We start from the raw sequence: 17,929 nt of genomic DNA, 5'->3' as shown, positions 1-17,929 counted from the left end.
TCAGAAACAATAAATTTTTCTCTTGCTTCGATCATGAAATCAGGGCTCAAAAATCCAAGCCAAACCTCCCTATCCAGTCCAAGCTTGGTCTTGTCACTGAAACAACAAATAATGGCAGCTAGGACACCTGTGGGACTGTGAGGAACCGATCCCAGACTCCAAATCATCATCCAGTGACTACAAAACTGCTGTTGGGAGAGGGCAACTTCTAACCACTGCAACATTAAAACCAGCAGCAGTTTATGTTGCATAATGAGTCACACACACACACATGGAATAGGGAGACTTCACTGTTAAGCATTTCCATGTAAACTGTGGCTCATAGGTAATGAAATACAGGCTCGATGCAGAGAATTTATAAAATGAAAGCCTTGGAAAAAAGGCATTTTGGTAGCAGAAGTTGTTTTTTCAATCGCAAGCTATGAACCCTTGACACAAAAATAGTCTATCCAGAAATTTCTGAATATATTGGAGAAACACAGAGAATGACTGTGTTTGGAGAAATTCATACTAGTTTGGTCATTGATTTTTTAGTATGCTATTTAGGCTAAACATTCTCCTGGAACAGATGTATCTTCAAAAGCTAAACCTGGTTTAAATATATAAGTAGTGCATATTTTCTTCTCCAGGATTTATGATCAAAAAGCTCTCCCCCTTGACCATCCAATGCTTTGTGTTTGGTAGCTGACAAAATACATCATTAATTTACGCTGTAGCATGTGAGAGTTTCAGCAAGTCAAGGTCTGAAACACAGCTCAATTTTTTGTCACTGATGAAAAAAATTCCTCAACAGGATATACAGCAGATCAATATTTGTCAGGCTTTCCAAACAAGCTGGAAACCTATTCTTTCCTGTTCTTTAAAGAATTCTCTAACTAGTTTTCCTATAAGGGATAAAAAAAATCCAGAAAATAAGAGAACAGAACATAAAATCTATTTCTTACTACCTGATAGCCTGGAGCTGTAATATAGCAGATCAACAGATTTAAGCAAAACAAAACAAAAGAAAATCTTGCTGCTGTAATTTTTATGAACAGTTTTTGATCCTTGTTTATATCTTCTTTTCATATATTAACAATAAGATAGCAGGGGGTGCATCTCACCTGGGAGAGCACATACTCCATGCCATAGCAAACAATTAATATTGATTTTTAATAAAAATTAATATTAGTTTTAAATTAAAAAATAATCATATGGACGCGAGTAAAACACAGTGAGAAGCTCTGAAAGCTCCTTGGCACAAGGAGAGATGCAGCAAATAACTGAGTGGATGGCTGATTGTGGGTTTTTTCCTCTGTTAGAGCCAGGATTAAATGCTCAAGCGATGGAGTTTGTGTTCAGACTCGGATGTTTGTTAGTTCTTATCCACGTTACAGTCTCACAAGCTGTGAGTTCTAGCTAACAAAGTGGAAAATGGCTCCGTCTCTATCTCTTTACAAGGCCTTTTAAGGATAAACTGTCCAGTTATGAATGGCACCTAAACTATTTTTACTTTTAACCCAATAACCAACCACCCGTGGCCAGCAATGAGGACTTTTCTACCCAATTACAAAACACCACCCAGACCCATGAAGAAGAAGGTGAAAAAGAAGGACTGGCCTCTGCCCTAAATCCTCCATCTTGCTGTATATATTACTGTATTCTAAACTCTGAGTTTTCCACCCTGTGATATCACACACTTCTATTCAAACCCCACACCCACAATCCCAGTGCTGTCACTCAATTTTGGAAGCCTTTTCCACAGCCTCAGGTCAATGCAGTGTTTGCTTGGGGCTCAGTGCCTGTGAGCACAGAAAGCCTGAAATTCTCAGTGCCCGGGGTTCCAGCAGGTGGTGACTGGCTCAGGACTGCTCCTGGTCAGTGCTCCCTACAGACCTCTGCAACCTGTAGTCTGTTCACTGCCTGACCTAATTTTTCTAAATGGCTCAGCCATTCTGGCTGACGATTTCCTCTAAATGCCCAGACACCAAGCAACAGAAAATTTTCCTTAAATTCCAGTTAATGAGCAATGGAAAATGTCATTGCAATGAAGTTATTCAGATGCTTAAGTGCTCTGCTGGATCAGGTCTTTGTGAGCTACATTTTAGTCCCACATTTGATGAGATTTTCTGAGTGTGATAAATAAATTAAGATGAAGCTCTATGATAAGAAGAGGAGAAAAAAAGAAAGAGATATACGTAAAATATTTTTAATGCTTCTATGGTTCTCAGACAGCATGGCAGAGGGAACGAGGGAAAGAGAATGCAAAAGCATAAACTAGGCTTGTGTAAATTACTCTGACATTTAATAACTCTCTACTAAAAATTCCCAAGCAAGGCTACTTCAGATATTTTTAAGGTCATGTATCATTTACTGTCTAGGTCAATTTATGCATCAGCAAAAATTGCTGCAAACCTTTCTGGACAGCACTTTAAAATTAAAGGTATATGTAACTGTTTTGGCCATATTTTTTTCCTCACCAGTTTCTGCTCTGAGAGCGCTTCACCTTGGAAAATTAAAGTAACATTCTGTAATAAGTGAAGTCAGTATGATATTTCAAGGCAAGCCAAGGACAAGCTTTATAACTGTACTATCAAAATGCTATTAATAAAAGCAAAAGTACACACACAATGCCTGTGTTCCCCTATGGATGGAAAGAATTATTGTCCATTAAGTTAACATTTCAGATATTCCCTTAGTTTTTCCTAAGGTCCCAAAACCAGCAACAAAACACAAATCTCTGCTTGTTAACTCGCAGAAGCTGCTATCACACAGTGCTTTGTTTTAGTAAATATTCCAAGGCTTTTTAAGGGAATGTGCAGATAGGCAGGATTTCTGGGATGAGAAAAGGTGGGAAATATTGTGCTTTCATAGTTAAATTTTATAAAGGTGTCTTCGTTTATTTTTGTTTGGGAACAAAAAAGCCCAAGACAGCTAACTTTGAAAATTTCAGAGTGTTTAAAAATATACTAGAAAAAGAAGCAGTATTTGTCAAATTAATTTCATTATTTATAATAACTTCCATGCTCTCATAAATCTTGATATTTTCATTGAAATCACTATTATTGATTTTCCCTTTTCCCCAGCCCTAACAAGAATGCAAGATGAACTATAACATAGGCACTTCCCTTTCTTTGTTATATTGATGCCATACATTAGATATTTTGAAAAACTCACTAATGAGATATACTCTGTCCAAGATTAAAATCCCCACTTTAAAGCTCTGTGTTCAAAGGACTTGAAAAATGAGCCTTTTTCCGTCTTATTTTCAATGAATTCATTGCACCAGTGGGAAATTCTTAGCAAACTTCTCAGATCTTCACATTTATCTAATTTCATTTTAGATTTTGTCTCATAAAATAAAGTGAAAAGTTCTCAGGCAGTTTATACTACTATTAAAAACTGAACTAACTTTATTATTCATTCAATCTCCTCCATTATTTATCCCCTTTGATTTGAAAGTAGGGCTCACAACTGCAGCACCAGGAGTTTGCTGCAAGTCCCTGGAACACAGCCTCGCCACAATTAGCCACTGATCCAGCTGCTCGTGCCACACCAAGGGAATGCAAACTCCCTCCTCCTTGAGGCTACAGCTCCACAGAGAAACCCTCCAACATCACAGGCTTCTAACACTGCATTCCTTAACTTAATAAACACTAGCAGCTCACAGTTCAGTTCGTAAGAGGCAGTGACATAAACACACTTTTTTTTTTATTCATTAGGAAAGTGGCATTTCTTTCCCAGTATGAACCTGCTTAGCTTATCTGTACATGCAGATTTTATTTTGGGTTTTGCCAACTTTTGATCACACAACTTTACACAGGCTTAAACTGATGCAACAAGATCTCCCATGCAGAACGAAATACGTGTTAAATGTGTTTCTATTTTTTCCCCCCAAAATGCTTTCATTGTGTGAGTAAAACCTCACAAATTCATGGCAGACCTGTAGCAAATACTCACATTTTATGAATGGGGTTAGTGAACAGGGAACTCAGAGAAAGGGAGAAATCGAAGAAGCCACTGCAAAATTTGTGACGCTCAGAGAATATGACAGATATTACTTAATTTTAATTAGTGATGACAGTATTTCAGATTATGCCTGTTAACAGAAACACGTACAAAGGCTGTGTGTACAGTCAGCTGCTAAGAGGTCACTGGAAAGTGGTGGGAGACATCAAGATTTAGTAGCACTTTCTAGGAAGTGTGTCAATTGCAGTGTTTGCCTCAAGATGTATCTACTGTTACTGTAGCAAGTTTCTTCAGTATCTATTTCAACTGTAAATAAGCAGCAGGCACTTTACAAAGTGCCTATTGCATGGAGGCCAGGTAAGCCATTATTTAATTACTATATTTTAATTACTATCTTGCAAACCAGCAATCAAAAATACCATGCCCAGCTTTGCCACCCTCTGTGCTGATGGACAGATCTACCCGTGTCGGTATGATCACAAGGCAGTGGCAATGTTCAGATGTCTGTGATGGATTTTGAAGCCTAATTCTTGACCCACTTTTTCAGTCCTCTTTATCTTTTAATGTCTGCTTTATATTTTACAGGTCTGGCATAAACAAGTTAACCACTCCAATGTCACAACTTTCTGTGCTTGCTACAAATTTGCCACATATATAATACAGTTTCTCTGTTTAATACATGGTACCTATTTTTTTTTTCCTTGTTAAAATGTCCTCTATTGACTTTAATTACACTCGTGAGAATGGAGAAGTGAAAAAACCATATTGTTTGCCTGAGGCCTCAGGTGAAAAGAAAAGGTTTCATGGCTCAGGGAATCAATCTTCAGTGACTTCCAAACTTCTTATTCCTGATCCAAGCCTGAAACCCACTGCTTACATGGTACAAATTAAGTGTGATCCCAGAGTACTCCAAACCAATTAAAGGAAAACCAGGGAAAAGACAAGTGCAGAGTAGTTCACTCCTTGACCCTATATGCTCAATAGATATGTTTGTACATTTATTTTTAGAGGCTCAGGGAGGCAATATCCACATTGTTATATAACATATACATACGTATGCATTTATATGGCTTAAAATAGTGATGTAGCATCACAGTTCCTCAGGAGCCCCATGTTAAATTTCTTATCTACCAGATTTAGCTTGTGTAAGCTTCTCTTCACCAGCACCAACTGCCTCACTGGGATGAAATGCTTTGTGCCTGCTGGATTTCACACAATCACAGACTCTGCTAGATTGGAGAACTCCTCTGAGATCATTGAACCCAACCTATGACCAACATGTCAACTGGACCATGGCACTAAGTGCCTCAACCAGACTTTCCTTAAACCTTTAAACCCTTTTGCTGGAGCCAACTTCCAGCCACTCATCCCCCACCTTGTGTCGCTGGCCAAAGTGTAAAACCTCCACTTGGCCTTGTTGAACCTCATACTGTTACTCTTACCTCACACTGGCCCCCCAGTGCAGTGTGTCAGATCTCCCTGCAGAGCCCTCCTGCCCTCCAGCAGGAGAACATTCCCACCCACCCCGGCGTCATCCCAGAATTTGCTAAAGGTGGATTCCAGGCACCTCAGAGCAACTGATGGCAATGGCCCACAGGAGGGCATTTCCTGCCCCTCTGCCCATGGCAAAGAAAGAGAGAGAAAAGAAAGAGAAAGAGAGAGGGAGAAAGAGAGAGAGAAAGAGAGAGAGAAAGAGAGAAAGAGAGAAAGAGAGAAAGAGAGAAAGAGAGAAAGAGAGAAAGAGAGAAAGAGAGAAAGAGAGAAAGAGAGAAAGAGAGAAAGAGAGAAAGAGAGAAAGAGAGAAAGAGAGAAAGAGAGAAAGAAAGAAAGAAAGAAAGAAAGAAAGAAAGAAAGAAAGAAAGAAAGAAAGAAAGAAAGAAAGAAAGAAGAGAAAGGTGAGAAAGGTGAGAAAGGTGAGAAAGGTGAGAAAGGTGAGAAAGGTGAGAAAGAGAAGGAGAGGAGAAAGAGAGAAAGGGAGAAAGAGAGAGAAAGAAAGAGAGAAAGAAAGAGAAAGAAAGAGAAAGAAAGAAAGAGAGAGAAAGAAACAGAGAGAACGAGAGAAAGAGAGAGGGAGAAAGAAAGGGAGAAAGAGAGAGAAAGAGGAGGGGAAAAAAGGGGCGGCCCATCCGCAGTGCGGCCCCCGGCGGGCGGGCACGCGGACCCAGCGCCCCTCACTGCCGGCGGGGCGGGGCCGCAGTTCTCCGCCGCGTCCGCGCGCCCGCGCGCCAATGGCCGCCCGAGGCGCGCGGCGGCGCCCAATCGGCGGCGGCCCCGCGAGCTCCCGGCAAAATGGCGGCGCCGGCGGTGGCGGGCGGGACGCGGTGCCGCCGCAGCGGCCGCAATGCCCGGTAGCCGGCGGAGGGGGCTGTCCCTCCGGCCCGCCGCCCTGAGGAGGCGCAGCGGCGGCGACGAGCAGCTCGCTCGGCGGCGGGCGGAGCTCCCCGCGGAGGAGGGGGCGGTGGAAAGCGGCGCGGGCCGAGGCCTGCCCGCCGGGGAGGCGGCGTGCCCGCCCCGCGCTGCAGGTACGGCGGGAGCGGCCCCGGAGGGCGCCGGCCCTGCCCGCCGCCGCTCGAAGCGAGGGGGAGGCGCGGCCGAGCCGTGAGGAGGGGTTGGTGCGGTGTAAATCCCCCCGTGCCCTGGGAAGGGGCTGTTATTGCCAAGAGCGTGCTGAGCCGGCGTGCCCCGGGGGCCAGGCAGGCCCGTGGGTCCCTGGCGTGCGTTAAGAAGAGCATCGCCAGCGGGTCAAGGCAGCTGTGCCTGCCCCTCTGTTCAGCCCTGGTGAGGCAACATTTGGAATACTGCGAGCGGTTCTGGGCCCCTCAGGACAGGAGAGACGTGGAGCTCCTGGGACGGGTCCATCAGAGAGCTGCAAAGTTGGTTAGTGGTTTGGAGAACGTCTCTTGCGAGGAAAGGCTGAGGGATGTGGACCTGTTTAGCCTTGAGAAAATAGAGGGCAAATCATCAATGTGTGTGAATATCTAAAGGGAGGGTGCAAAGAGGATGGCTCTGCTGAGTGGTGCCGAGCACCAGCACAAGAAACAGGCAGAAACTGATGCACAGAAGTTCCACCTGAACATGAGCAAGAACATCTTCACTGCAGTGACTGCACTGGAACAGGTTGCCCAGGGAGAGTGTGGAGTTCCCCACTCTGGAAATATCCCAAAACCATCAGGGCACAGTCCTGTGGCATGTGCTCTGGGATGGCCCTGCTTCAGCAGGGAGGTTGGACAAGCTGACCCACCACGGTCCCTTCCAACCTGACCTATTCTGTGATTCCCAGCAGCAAATACTGAGAACTAACTGAGGAGAGTTAGATAAAACCTGGCCATGCTGGGCACTTCGGGGCAAAACATCTAAGGTGTTCTTCCCATAGTAATAGTGTCTTTAAATTATTTCTATAGGCTTTCACATCTGCAGCATCATTTCTAAACGACAGGGGTGACTAGCTGAGTTTCACACGGGGTGTTTAGTTCACTTACTGATCAAGGGCAGCTGCAAGCAGGTTTTGAACAGCTATATTCCTGCTTTTATTAGTTCTAGCTGGAAAGGCCCAGGGAAGGAAATATAGATGAATGTAGGGTATGACCCAGAGCAGTTTGGAGGCCCATTAAAATAGTAGTTCAGCTGAGTCTGGGTAAAGACACAAAGCATTCAAGAATACAAAATATTCTCTCATAGAGGTATACATAATTTTCATATTAATATAAGGTTAAGTCAATATTCTCTCAAATGTAAGAACTGACACCCTTCCAATCAGATGCTGGGCATAAAGGTGTCAGGCTCATGTTCTGTTCTCTCTGTGGTGATATAACTGGCCAAGCTGAGAGTCCTGCTCTGTATTTAATGTCTAGTTATGAACAGTATTCCTTTTGTGAGTAAGGGAATCCTGCTGAGTGTGATTTGTATTCGTGGCCATCCTAAAGCATCTTCTTTTGCCTTGACCTGTTCTGTGTTCTAAGTGACTTTTGCCATTTATTTGTTGTTTTTTTAATAAAGATCCTCTTTCTTTTTGCACAGAGCCATGTTTACATAAGACACCCAAGAGATCGCTGAGTAGGAAATCCCGAATCCCTACTTTCAGCTCTCCTATTAATGACACTGAGACACAGCAAGAAATCTTTTGGGATTCTCATTCGCCAATTGCACACAGACTAGGTAATACCAAAATCCAGACTGAAGGACACCTCTGTGAGGCATGCAGTGGGAGTGGAGTTAAAGTTACAAAAGATTTCTTGGAAATCTTATAATGCTTGTTGGATTTTACTTTCATTTAAAAAACCATAAATTCTTCAATATAGCACTGAATCAAGCTCTGATATGTACAGATTTATGTGAATTATTAGAGATGTGCTGCACTTGATAAACTGAACAGATTTCAAAATTCTAAGCAGTTTGTTTCTTTTCCTAGGCAATGGAAAAACCAAGCAGTCTACCAGCAGATGCGCAGTAGAGATTTCAGAAATCGTTAATCGTATTGCTCCTCAGGTAATGGTGACTTTCTAAAACAATGTGCAGTAATCAAAGAGAGCAGTGCTTCAGCCTTAGCCTTGGTTTCAGTGCCAGCAGTGTCGTGGTAAGAGTTGGGCACGTAGAAAATGAGTTATTTTAAGTTTAAGTTGATATAATTAAAGTGATGCAACTATCAGTGGACAGTGTTGCAGTAATCTCACTTAACTTATTTTTGCTCTTACCTGTGGCTTTCGACAGGTTTCCTCCAGTTCATTTAGTTTAGCAACTTCTAAATCATGTAAGATGTGTGTCTAGTCCAGTCTTTATCTGAAATCAAATTTCTAAGCGTTATAAATCTAATTCTTCAGGATGAAAAAGCAGCCTGTAATGAAGGCTCCCTTTTAGGAACATGGATTGGGGAGGATGCTATTCCCTGCACACCTGTAGTGGTAAAAGGGCGAGCTAGGACAAAGTTAAGCTGTACAAGGTAAGTTACAATTTTTTCTTGCCCATCATAGCTGGGCTTTCATGAAAAAGCCTGTGTGGTCTTCTATGTATAGTGAACCTTATAATTGCACACTAGGATATAGAATGCTTTCAGCTGTTGGCTTCTTGTGTCTTCTTGCAGGGGCCGGGTGTTGACTGCATATCGGAGGCAGTGGGATTGAGTCATACCTTTGTAGATGTTAAAGTAGAGAATGAACAGCTCGTAGGATGATGTAGCTGAGCTTGGCTAACTTTATTTTCTCTATTATCTTTTTAATCCAGAGATCTTAAAATAAAAAATCCTGAAGAGGAACTCATGAAGTTGGCTAAGGAGTTTGATAAAAATCTAGTAGAGTTAGATGCTGTTCAGGAACAGGAAAAGCTTGGTCACAACTTCATCCAGACCACCTCGGAGCCTTTAAATAATTCTAAAGATGAAATAAATGTGAAGAACCAGAAATCACTGCTTGGTGAGGGTTCTGAAACAGATCCTGTCGTGTCCCTGAAACCAGTTGGACAAAGCACTGGCATCCCTGTGGCAGAGCCCTGCCAGTCCAGCAGTCAAAAGTCCGTAGACCTTGAGGCTGAAGTGGCCCTTCATGCTCTTTTTGACTCCTCTACCCAAAAGTGCAGCGGGCAGTTGAGCCAAGGGCTGTCAGACGTTTCTTTAAATAATAGTTTTCATAAAATTAAAAGCACCATGGAGGAGGAGAACCTTCCTGAGAAAGTTGAAGCCATGCAGCATGGTAATTCAGAGGCATATCAAAAAGATGCTCTGTTTGCAGTAGGAAGCGTGGACCAGACTGTACCAAAAGCTGACTCTGACACCCTGACAAAAAAAAATCCTCCTTACTTAAAGACACAATTGGTGGCCTCTGCTAAGCTTGCTGGAGTAGTTGGTGATGACTTTGATGACTGGGATACAGATCTTTTGGCAGATGACTCTTTTGTGATGCAAATAACCCAAAATCCTGAATTGATAAGTACTGAAGAACCACCACAAACTCCTGCAAATCCATTTGGGCGTGATTTCAGTGATGCTAGCAAAATAAAGCAAATAAGTAGTGGCAATTCAGTAACTCCTTTGGGGACTTTAAACAAATCTAACAGTTTGCAATATTCACCTTTGAAACATCCTAGCAAAAATTCACAAAATGTAAAATCACTGTCTTTGCAAAAGCCATGTAAGACAGAAAACTCAGAGACCAAGGCCTTGCATGGCAAATGTGATGTTAAGACAGATAAAATTAAATCTATTTGGAAGAGTACCCAAAATAGTGATTTAAACCCTATTCCTGTTTCAGTGCAACCTGAAATGAAGAATGGAAATGAATCCACTAAGCCTAAAAGTGATGCTCTTCCTGTTTTTCCTTCAAGATCTAATCCTCACAGACAACCAGCAGGAAAACCTGGGTATAGCACTCATACTCAGTCCTGTCAGTCATCCAGTGTTTCTACCAACATGAAGCCTAATGATCTAACCAAAGTGGTGAACCAAGCTAATACAGGCCACTCGAATCAAGCTGAAACACCAAAGAAATACCCTCTGTCATTTGATGACTGGAATGAACCAAAGTTCTCTGATGAGATATTAGGTATGTTTTGTGGATCTGACAGTCTTTGGGATGCAAACTGTGAGGATGATGAATTGTTGTATCAGGTGTGTGATGATATAGAAAAGCAAACTGAGAGCCAGGATGTTAAACAAGGAAATGAAAAAACTAAAACTTCTCAAGGAGCCAGTATTAATTCCAGATCAAATGCTGATAACAGCTTCCCAGCACCTAAACAAGGACTACCTGACCTCCTCTTGGCACAAAAAACAAATGCAAAACAGGAGGCTCTCTCACTAAATGATTCCTGTAGGAATTCATCAAAGACAGTGCATGGGCTGGCCACAACAGGTCATGTAGGGAACTCTAAGAACATCTCAAATCCTCAGACTGTGATCTCGGGTTCCCCTGTGGAGTGTAAAAACACATTGCCTAAAAACTGTCACCAAGATGCTTCTGAAGACACTGCAAAGACTGTTTCAGGGAAATGGTACAGGTCAAATTCCGTGCCAGCAGGAGAGACAGGTTGTGAAGTAAGTCCTGTTAGCGGAGTAAACACTTTTAGTAGAAAAGCACTCGACAGCTCACGCTTCTTGTCTAATGCGGGAAAGGTTCCAAGCAGCAGCTCTGGTAACAAAACTTCACTCGTGCCTTCAAAGTTTAAGTTCCGAAAGATTAACAGTTCGCAGGGTGGTCTTTGTGTAGGGTCTGAAAACCCAGGGAATCATTCTGGCATTGGAATTACTCTGCAGGGTTTGGAAGGAAGCAACAATCAGGTGAATGTGACTTTGCACAACAAGCTTGACAACAAGAAATCGCCTTTCAAGAGACACCTTTCAGAGTCTTTTGCACAGACTACATCAGGTATTTGTCTTTACTGTATCACTCTGAGACTGTTGCTGTTTGTTTCCTTGCTGTAGTCACAATGTCACACAAATGGGAACTGTATTGCAACTTCAAATAGGCTTCAGCGTTCACCCATTCAATTAAGGTGTTAGCAGATGTTCTAAGGAGAATCTCGAGGTTATTTTCTCAAAAATAAAACTGCCCTGATGCATGTCTTGAATTCCTGTAGTTCAGGACACCCGTTTCCACTCCACTTCTCCAAATACCTCACACTCACTCTCCACAGACACCCAGATTCCCTAGGATCAAGTATAGGCTGATGCAGAACTCAGCATACTATTTTCCTAATGTGTTACTTAGAAATTCTCTATTTTGATGCACAGTAAAACTCAGGTTAATGATGGGACAGGGGAAGAAGACACCAGGTGATACAGAATGCTGATTTCTTTATATTACTGTACACCTGGAATTTGGAACCTCAGATAATTGAGACCTTTCACAGCTCAGCTTATCTTATTGTTTGCTCTGTGGCTGAAATTGCCAGTGAAATATTCTTGTGTTGTCAGTCTGAACACTCAGATGCCCTTCCATGCAGAGGAGAGGTCAGTCACTTTACTGCCAAGCGACCATCAGTAACATTCCATGCTCAGTGTTACTTCCTGGGGAAATGCAGAACCAGTCAAGTGCCAGTCAGGCTTATTTTTACTTCATCTCACAGCTTGGCAAAGTTCTAATCAATATTCATTCTGATAAAACTTGCCTTTATCAGAAGTGCCTTTAAGTGTGTCCCATATTAACCTCCACTTTCAAGAAGCACTGTTGCAAAAGCAACAAAACAATGAATTATTGAAGAATGAGTATTTTATCTGTTTCCTCCCTAGCAGAGCAGCATATAAATGGGAAGTAGCAATTTTGGATTATAAGGAGAAAGGAAGGGGAGAGACAATTAGTTATTCTGGGAATGTCCTAGAGGGTAAAGGAATGAAAAAAAATGGAATAGATTTTCTTTGCAGATAAACCATAACTTTCTTCATCTTAAATTTTGAGAGAAAGGACGTTAACCAAAAAATGGATGTTAAGTGGTGCTTTCAAAAATTGCTATTTACTTTGTCATGGACACGTTTTTTGTGAGAACAAATATACCCTATTTTCTATTTATTCAGTTTGAATACTTATTAAAAATACAGGAATTGGAAATTGGTGTATAAACATGGTAAAATTATTGATGTGTGCAAGGAATGTTCCTGTTGGTTGCAGCGAGGTCAAGATTTTATAGTTCTGTAACACACCATATAAAATGCTATGCTTAGCTATCATGTTCTTGTCTCCTTTGCCAATTTTTATTGCTACTGTTGACCTTTTTTCAACCTGTCTTGTTTTATTTGTGTGACACCTGTGCTGTATCTGACCCCTGTGTCTGTGCCATCTCCATGTCCATATCTCTGCCCAGCTCAGTAAATTGCGGAGCCCTTTTCACTCTGATAGCCTTAATTTTCCTAACCCATCACCATCTCCTGTGTGACTCCCAATGCCATAAGGAAGGGCACCCAAGTTAAAAATGGCTCATCTGTCCTGTCCCCAAGGCAGGAGGGGGCAAGATGCACGACCTCTGGAGTGCTACTGATTCCTGCCTCCCCATGAAAACACTGGCATGTGCACATTTGCTTCAAGGAGATTTTACTTGGGTATGTCAGAACAGTGTGCTCCTGCCGTAGTTCCTCCATCACTGAAAATGGCTAAGTTAAAATACATATTGAACAAACCTGAAGCTCCTAATACATGTTTTTGTTTTGTTTACAGTGACTGTGGTAGAACAAAAAAACAGAAAATGTTCCCAAGAAGAGATTGAAAGAAAAAAACAAGAAGCTCTTGCACGGAGAAAATCCAGAACACAGGCATTCTTGAAAGATGCTTGAACTTGGAGTGTATTTTTTCTGTGGAGTAAGCTTGTGGTAGAGAAATACTGTAAGGCTAGAAGACAATTTTAAAACTCTGTTCACAGCTATTGATGGCAAGCTTTTTCTGTTTTCAGTATAAAGAGATCTGGACCTGAACCATAACTAATACTCTGGAGGTACTTCGTTTTAATTAAAAACAATCAGTTATGAATGTGTAGTCCCGAACTACATTCAGCTAGACAGAGATTCTGTTGAGTTGAAATGATATGGCCTGAAAATCATGAAAGTATTGGTATACTTGCAGAATGAAGGTGTCAGAAACAGACTGGATGTTTTGGCTGTGTTATTGCAAGTGTTCTAATCTATAAGAAGACCCTCAGGTACACACAGACTAAGAAATACTAATGTTTGCTCTCAGGTAGAAGAAAGTATCAAAATTTTGGTTTAAATAAAGTACAATCTAGGAAACATCCAAATCAGAAAACCAATGGAAATGAACAGACTCTGGAAAGTGTGCTCAGTTTGTCTCTGTTACATGAGGTAAGAATTGTACATAGAGAAAGAAGAATTTAATATAAGAGCTTCATTATGCAAAAAAGTGTCCTGCAGAGGACATGTTAAATTCTTTTAAATTCCTTTCAGGAAGAACTGGAAATACCCTAAGGAAATTGGGGCATGTTTTTCTAAATGCACATCACTAAGCTAATTAGAAAAGGTAGCCTATGCCATTTTACCAAACCATGAGCAATATATAATGCACCAGATGAAATCTCAACAGTTATGCATCAGTTTAGCCTTTTGGCTTGTACATATTTTCAAACTAAAGGCTGTTAAATTAAAAAGATGCTGTGTCACGTCAGCTTAACAGGCTGATAGAATTTTTGAGCTGATAGATGGGAGAGCTCAGACTGCAAAAACTGCCTCTGGGTAAGCTGCAAGATATTTTTCAGCTGAGAAATGCTTACATGTAAACATGTGACACTGTGAAAAGTGACTGTAATTTTTCTTTGTAAATAAATAACTGGGAAATGTTCTTCCAAAGGTTGGAGGAAGCATTTGATTTCTGTACTATGCCGTTTTTGTAACTCTTGAAACTGTAAGTATTGTATATTTGTAAGTCATCATTAAACTTTTTTCAAATTCTTGTAGTCTGTTTTTGAAATTGCCATACTACAGAATCTGGTAAAAGGGAGTGAAACAGGGATTCCATAAAGTCCTCGCTTGGTAATTTCCCTAATTACTCAATTTTCTACCCGTTGTGGTGACAAAGTGCATCCTTTGATCCATTTGAACTAACAATCCCTGATGGACAAACTGTTTGAACACACAGCCAGCTGCAGTGCAGCCCTGAAATATTTACTGGGGTCTTTTTGTTTGGATTACCCACCTTGGGTCAGTGTCAGTTCAGGACCCAGAGCCCCCAGGCCACCAAAGACCATGCAGGTGCCCAGTAAGTGTTACAGTCTGTGGCTGCAGCCCCTGCCCTGCTGCTCTTGTGTGATATGTGGTGAGTTGGATTAGTTCACTGATCTGACTGAAAATTAACCCAGAAAAATCTTTTCAGCTTTTCAAAGAAGTTCATCATAATAATACCCTTAACAGCTAAAATACCATGAAAATAGCAAGGGTTTGCTGCATTGTCAAGCCTCTGCTGGCAGTTTTCAGTTTAAAAGACAGAAGATTTGCATGTCCACATGACAAATAAGTGCTTGTGGTAGACAACAGCTCTTCATTAGGAAAGTATCTACATAATTTTAATTAATTAATACATATGTACGCTTAAGAAGTTTAGTATTTCAATAGCTGACATTTCACTGTGGAGCCACATCTTCCTCCAGGCAAGAAAGTCCTATACAAATAGTAACAACCATCTTAAATACATTCTAAATTAAATTATGACTGTCAGGTTTCATTATAAATTAATTTATGACTGTTTGCTTAAGCACTCATCTTTTCATTCAGAGCATACCAATTTTTTATGTCAGTAGAGCAATCAGTGAGCTTAAATGTAATGTAAATGGAATTCCTGTATGTCCCCATATCCAAGTATAATTTTTATTCCACAGATATTGACGCATGTTGCTTGCTAAAATCCAAGTATTATCTTTCTCAAGTAAAACCTGTAGTGGATTTTTTTGTTTGTTTCTTTTAGGAAAGGCAGATACAGTCAGGTAGAGGATCCATTCACCGTTATTCTCCATATCTGTATCTAAAATTCTGCACAGACATACATTCCCACCCTTCCTCTTCATGCTAGGGAGGGATCACATTTATAGCATTTGAGAAATTTAGTAATACTGGGGTTTTTTATTGTGTTAGTTGTATCAGATTTTCAGAGAGGCCAGCACCCAGCAGCTCTTCAAATTTTGGCCTATGAGGCACAATTAATCTTGGGGCTGCAGTTCAGGAATAGCAATGTAATCTTATACTATGTGTACCACTTATTACATCTAGACCTTTATACCCAGAGGAACAACATAGATGAATTCATTGATTTTATCTTCTTAAGCCTAAAAAGAGCTACAATTTTTCAGGAGAGAATAGCTGGAAGCAACAGATAGTGACCTAAATAGTAGAATTCCTAAGATAAAATAGAAGAAAATGAACACAAATGCTTCATTGTCTGAGAGCTGTATTGTCTGCAACACACTCCAGTGAATCCAGTGTTTGTGGAAGAGGCCAAGGCAGATATAATCTATGGAGCTAAAAATGACAGCCTGAGTAAGGAGCCATCAGAGATGAAGCTGGGAAGACTCTGGCAATTGTGCTATAAATCATAACTGCAGTGTTTGTTCACAGCTCTGGTTTCTGCATGTACTGGTGGTTTTGTCAGAATAGTCAGAAAAGTCCTGCCTCATATAGCACTTAGGGATATCTAATGTGCTGTTCTTATGGAATTAAATACAAATTGCAGTGGCAGTTGTCTGGGTGTAACGTCAGTGTGGAGCTGGCAGACCACTGAGGGCCTGATCCTGCTCTTGCAGTGAATTCCTTAACGCAGGACAGAGCTGGAGATAAAGCAGGGATTTATTGAAAGCCCTCCAGGATACACCTTGGGCAGGACAGGACCTGACCAGGGCTACACCCAAGGTGGACCAAGAAGGGTCACAAATGGCTGACTGGTCACGAGATCTCACACTTTTATAAGTTTTGGTCCATTTGCATATTGGGGTTTAATTTTCCAATTACAGCTCCAGGTTGTGAGGTCCCATCCTTCTTGTTCCTCCCTTCAGCCCACCCTTGTATGTGCTTTTGGGGCTGAAAGTTGTCCTTGGTGTGCATCAGGAAAAGGATTTGTGTCCCTGCTGTGTGAAGAGATCTTGCTAACACTTAATATGAGGCTCAGAACTGCACCTAAGCAGCTCAGAGTCTGAAAACATGAAAGCTAAAACTCAAGGCATCAAACCCACACAGATTTTCAGTGGATAGCCCACACAGCACTGATACCCACACAGATTTTCAGTATTCCCAGCTAAACACAGTACTGTGTGGCCATCCCCTGCTGTGCTGAAGGGAATTTGCAGTAATTACCTTCACAGAATCACTGAATATTGTGAGTTTAAAGGGACCCACAAGGATCATCAAGTCCTGCTCTTACATGAATGGCCCATACAGGGATCAAACCCACATCCTTGGTGTTATTAACTACACGCTGACCAGCTGAGCTGATCCTGGGCACATGAATGGAATCATGTAAATCATGCAAATGTATTCAAATCAATTTTGTGATGGAGAGGGCAGGCCTAAGCCTGACTGCCAAGGGACAGCCAGCTGGTCCTGCTGTCAGCACAGAGACAGGTGTGGGAGAGGAGGAGATTTTGTGCCACAGGGCCACAGTGAAGGGATGGTGGTGGTCACCTTTGGATTTTCTAGACTGCGGAGAAGCGTTGAACTCTGAGTCAGAAGTCAAAGCTGGCTCAGAACTGAAGTGTTCCCAAAGGAAAACCTTTCCAATCACACTGTAAAGAAAAATGGTTCAGCATAATACATGGATTGCAAGACAAGGAAGGCGGAAAACAGAGGTCATGCAGTAGCTCAAAGCATTTAATTTAATCTGATTTCCTGTACTGGAGGAGTTTTAATTAGCATAAAGGTTGTGGCATGTGGATCTGGAGACTGAATTCTGGATTCTTCCATTCATTTTTCTGTAACTCACCACTTAAAACCTTCAGCTCTAGACTTTGTCCAAACTGTATCATGGTCCTGACCCAAAAAGAGAGTATTTTGCAGAACAAGGAATATATTTGGTCTAAAGTTCATGATATTAAGGGTAGCCCTGCATGAACTGGAAAATGACTCACCTGTCTGCAGCACATCTGAACTCTTGAGTCAAGGCCTACAGAGCCCCTAGTTCATGACCCTGAAGAATTATTTTGCATCATACTATGTGGCATTATTCTCTTCCTGTACCAGAGGGAATATTTCTGATATCTCATTTAATGGTCCACACACTGCAGTATTTTGTCATTTCTGCCATAGGGAGTTCAGTTGTTGCACTCCTCCAACACTCCTTTTAGATTGGCAGGGGAAACTTTGCAGAATAAAATAAAAACCTATGGAAAAAAATCACCTTGCTCTGTAAAAAAACTGAGATAACCTCATTCTAACTCCTACATAGTCATAAAAACCCACCCAGTAAAAATTCTGTGTAGCAATGCTTTCCAAGTCACAACAACTGCTTGGGTGTACCAAGAACTCCTGTCCTAACTTCCAATGGAAAACTTCCAAAAGAGTAGCCAGTGTGTTTTA

The 17,929-nt window shown here is 41.5% G+C and overlaps 1 protein-coding gene and 1 long non-coding RNA gene across 13 annotated transcripts in view; one reads left to right on the top strand and one right to left on the bottom strand.

Moving 5' to 3' along the window:
- LOC134547506 (uncharacterized) overlaps positions 1–17,929 on the bottom strand; it is a 465,000-nt gene that overhangs the window by 206,785 nt on the left and 240,286 nt on the right. The gene's annotated exons all lie outside the window — the stretch shown is intronic.
- Positions 5,977–14,324, top strand: ETAA1 (ETAA1 activator of ATR kinase). 2 transcript variants are annotated; one of them, XM_063391554.1, is made up of 6 exons: positions 5,977–6,470; positions 7,966–8,103; positions 8,357–8,433; positions 8,766–8,884; positions 9,166–11,300; positions 13,083–14,324. In XM_063391554.1, exons 1-6 carry the CDS (start codon positions 6,290–6,292, stop codon positions 13,196–13,198), a joined length of 2,766 nt encoding a protein of 921 aa, XP_063247624.1. In that variant the 5' UTR covers positions 5,977–6,289; the 3' UTR covers positions 13,199–14,324. The 2 variants fall into 2 exon arrangements, with proteins under 2 accessions (XP_063247624.1, XP_063247625.1); XM_063391555.1 differs by having other exon boundaries at positions 6,328–6,726; positions 8,803–8,884.

Source organism: Prinia subflava, chromosome 2 (genome assembly GCF_021018805.1).
Source record: "Prinia subflava isolate CZ2003 ecotype Zambia chromosome 2, Cam_Psub_1.2, whole genome shotgun sequence".
Taxonomy (NCBI): Eukaryota; Metazoa; Chordata; class Aves; order Passeriformes; family Cisticolidae; genus Prinia; species Prinia subflava.
The sequence above is the reverse complement of the archived record's forward strand: the minus strand, read 5'-3'. Positions and strand labels throughout refer to the sequence as shown.